The sequence below is a fragment of the Cicer arietinum genome, chromosome 6 (genome assembly GCF_000331145.2).
Source record: "Cicer arietinum cultivar CDC Frontier isolate Library 1 chromosome 6, Cicar.CDCFrontier_v2.0, whole genome shotgun sequence".
NCBI lineage: Eukaryota > Viridiplantae > Streptophyta > Magnoliopsida > Fabales > Fabaceae > Cicer > Cicer arietinum.
In genome coordinates this window covers 66,985,723-66,988,992 of record NC_021165.2, presented here as the reverse complement: position 1 = coordinate 66,988,992, position 3,270 = coordinate 66,985,723, and the positions used below count along the sequence as shown (strand labels likewise).

The 3,270-nt window shown below is 33.8% G+C and overlaps 1 protein-coding gene across 1 annotated transcript in view; it reads left to right on the top strand.

Moving 5' to 3' along the window:
• Nucleotides 1–264: 264 nt before the first annotated feature.
• LOC101504289 (sec14 cytosolic factor) overlaps nt 265–3,270 on the top strand; it is a 6,786-nt gene continuing 3,780 nt past the window's right edge. Inside the window, exons 1-3 of the mRNA XM_012717298.3 lie at nt 265–562; nt 1,519–1,903; nt 2,460–2,611. Coding sequence (XP_012572752.2) covers nt 1,544–1,903; nt 2,460–2,611 — 512 coding nt within the window. The 5' untranslated portion in view covers nt 265–562; nt 1,519–1,543. The remainder of the gene's footprint in view (nt 563–1,518; nt 1,904–2,459; nt 2,612–3,270) is intronic.

Sequence of the window (3,270 nt, the reverse complement as noted above, 5' to 3'; positions counted from 1 at the left end):
TAAAAAAATTACGTTTGACAAATATTTTAAAAGACTTCCATAAATTCTTCAACTTCAATCTTTATTATTATAATATTTTCAATATTTCAGTAAAAAAGATATTTTCAATAATGGAAATATATTAGTCATAAAAACTCATTTTAATTTTTAACAAAAACACTTTTGAAAAAAAAAATTTAATCTATCTATTTTTCCTCTATTTTGCTTACAAAGGTCCCTCATTTCCCTCCCATCCACTCCGCTATTAAGATCACAACAAACTTGACCGACACATTTAATTCTGTTTCCCATTCAAATCCATGTTGAATCCGTGATGATACGGTACTGCCAGTGCACAACACATTGACGTATGAATCAATAGATCTCCACCGTCCACGTAATAATGATTAACAGCTCAGAATCAGGTTTGATTCCCTCTAATCAAATGACGCCGTAGGTAGCTTCTATTCAACTGCTACTACTTAACTCGAAAACGAACAATCATTTAGTGGTAACTATCGCCGATTAAAGGAATATCAAAACTCTCTTACACACTCTCGATCCATCATTCTCCCTAAATCAGGTTAACTTGATCTTGATCCAATTAACTATTCATCGCTTTAAGTATTATTATTATTATTATTATTATTATTATAGATACTAGTACTATTTGCTTATTCGCTTTGTTTCTATTGTTGCTGGCATCGTTAATTTCGGTCAAAACTGCTCCTAATATATTCACATTTCAATTTGCTGCTAAATTTTTTATGTGGTGTGATTTTTAACTTCTAATTCATATTATTTTATTATGCTTAACGTTTTTTATTTTTAAGAATTTACAATTTTCATTTGTATATTGGATTTGTGTTAAGTTGCAACTGTGAAGATGTTGGTTCTGTATCTTTTTATAACATCATCGTGTGTTGATCGTTTGTTCTGGTGTACTCTTTAGTATCTTAAATTAGTAGCAAGGTCTTAAATTGCAGTTGGTGACTGTGATTGTGGTTGCAATGTTAAGGTTTTTGGAATTATGTGATTGCGTTGCCTGCAATTGTGGCTGCATCAACAACTTTTGTATGTGATTTTCAGCATTATCAAAGGTCGCGCAGTTTAAAATCTTGTTTAGTGGCCAGGACTGAGAAAGTGAGAATAGCAGAATGTTGTAGTTTAGAAGGATGTTTTGTTTTATCAGATAGGTTTGACTTTTAAAAAGATTTCATTTGTTATTGATTGTTGTAGCTAAAAATAATACATTTTAGTATCCTAATTTCGTAGCAAGGTTTTAATTGCAGTTGGTGACTGCGATTGTGGCTGCAATGCCAAGGTTTTTGTTTTTGGAACCTCTGATTGTGTTGTAACCGCGTCAAATAGCATTTACGTGACACAGTTTAAAACCTTGTTTAGTGATGAGGATAGCAGAATGTTGTAGTTTATAAAGATGTTTTGTTTTATCAGATAAAGTTGACCTTGAAAAGATTTAACTTGGTATTGAGTGTTGTAGCTGAAAAATATACATTTTTTTGTTGCGTTGCTTGCCAGAGAAACTGAATTGCCTTCGGTTTACATGGGAGAGAGGATGGATAAGTCTAACTCGAGCATGAACCCTAATTCTAAACAAAGTAGTGCTATCAATGGTAAAAAAACGTACAACAAACAGCTGGTTGCATCGCGTCCTAAAGGCTTTGCGCAAAGATATTGTGAACCCCTTGTTTCATTGACGCATGGTGACTTTGGAAGCAGTGCTGTGGGACGTGCCACATTGTTTTTACTTAAAGTTGCTGCTTTAGAGACTGTACGGAGGTTTTCCAACAGTAAATGCCCGTGTTTGTGGCGAGGCCTGCAGGGTCTACAAATCCTTGTATACCCACCATTTAAATGGATTCAGAGGTGGGCTCCCTTCACGGGTTTGGTCAAAAGCATGCAGGTTTGTGATTATCAATGTCTTAAGGTTTCAATATATATTTATATAGAATGCCATTTCAAAGCAGCAAAGTAAGATATCTCAGGAAAATCATTTGCTATAAAATAGAATTATCTAGCAGCAGCACCATTTAAAAAGTTTTAGAAATTGGCTCATATCGCTTATATTTGTGTGCTTCTATGTGGTCTTTATTCTGGAATGTTATTTGTGGGTTACTTCTATGTATCATACATTTTTATTGAATTTCTCGTATATTGATTCTTTTATTCTTCCTCATTTTTGTTTTATATACAAAAGATTGTCATTCCCTTTGTATGGACTAGGGACTTTTTTAATTGCTATTCTTGCTTATAGTGTTATTTCATCTTTGGCTATCATAAGTTATACCATATGATATTTCGGCAGCCCCTTTTCCTATTTAGGTTAAGGAGTAGAGGACGGAATTGATTAACAAGCTCTTTCACTTTTCTGTCAAGTTGTTTTCTGTGTTTTCTCCTTCTAATATCCCAAATTCAGCTATATACACGAAGCAGATAGTTAATACTCTCTCTCCTACCAGGTACTATCAAGACCATTATTAGTCCTTTCCATTGCAACAGTCTTTACTGATCCACCACAATGTAGTGATGGAACCTCAGATTGTATTATTGATTCTCCTGATTCAGAAATATCTGCAGAACCATCTCCTGTGCAAGATAATTTGAATACTAGGTATATGATTTGAGGCTCCTTGCTAAGGCTTATATGTGCAATTTATCCTTGTTATGGTCTGATTATAAACACTTATCTTTTGAGTTTAGAATGGCATATCTTTCTACGTGTGAACTGTGATGAGTAGATTAACATGTGCTTATCAAGTTATTATTAACCTTTCGGCCCATAATTGCTAGAGGGTTATTTTCCTGATTGAGGATTATTTGAATTTTGACATTAATCTGTCAGATCATTTGACAATCCGTTGGGGAATTGATAAAGTTGGCTTAACAAATAACTGATATGCAACAGCCAAACCAAACCTTGGACGATCCCAAATTATGCAGATTTGTAATGCCACATAAGTTTCTGTTTTGGAACAAATTTTTTAGAGATAGATATTAGAGTTAATGGAAAATTATTACCTTTATGTTTGGCGGTTTCTTTCAGGTTCACGTGTTTCTAATTATTTTACTCAAAACCCTGTTTCTGAACTTTCTTTGTACGAACATTATAAAAAATCAGAATCCTGAAGACCAACAACTAACAACCACCCATATCCCACTAAGTAGGGTCGGCTACATAGATCAAACGATGCCATAACGTTCTATCATATAGCAATCTCTTTCCAACTCATTAATCTCTAGGTCTTTCTTAATAGTTTTTCTAGGTCTTTC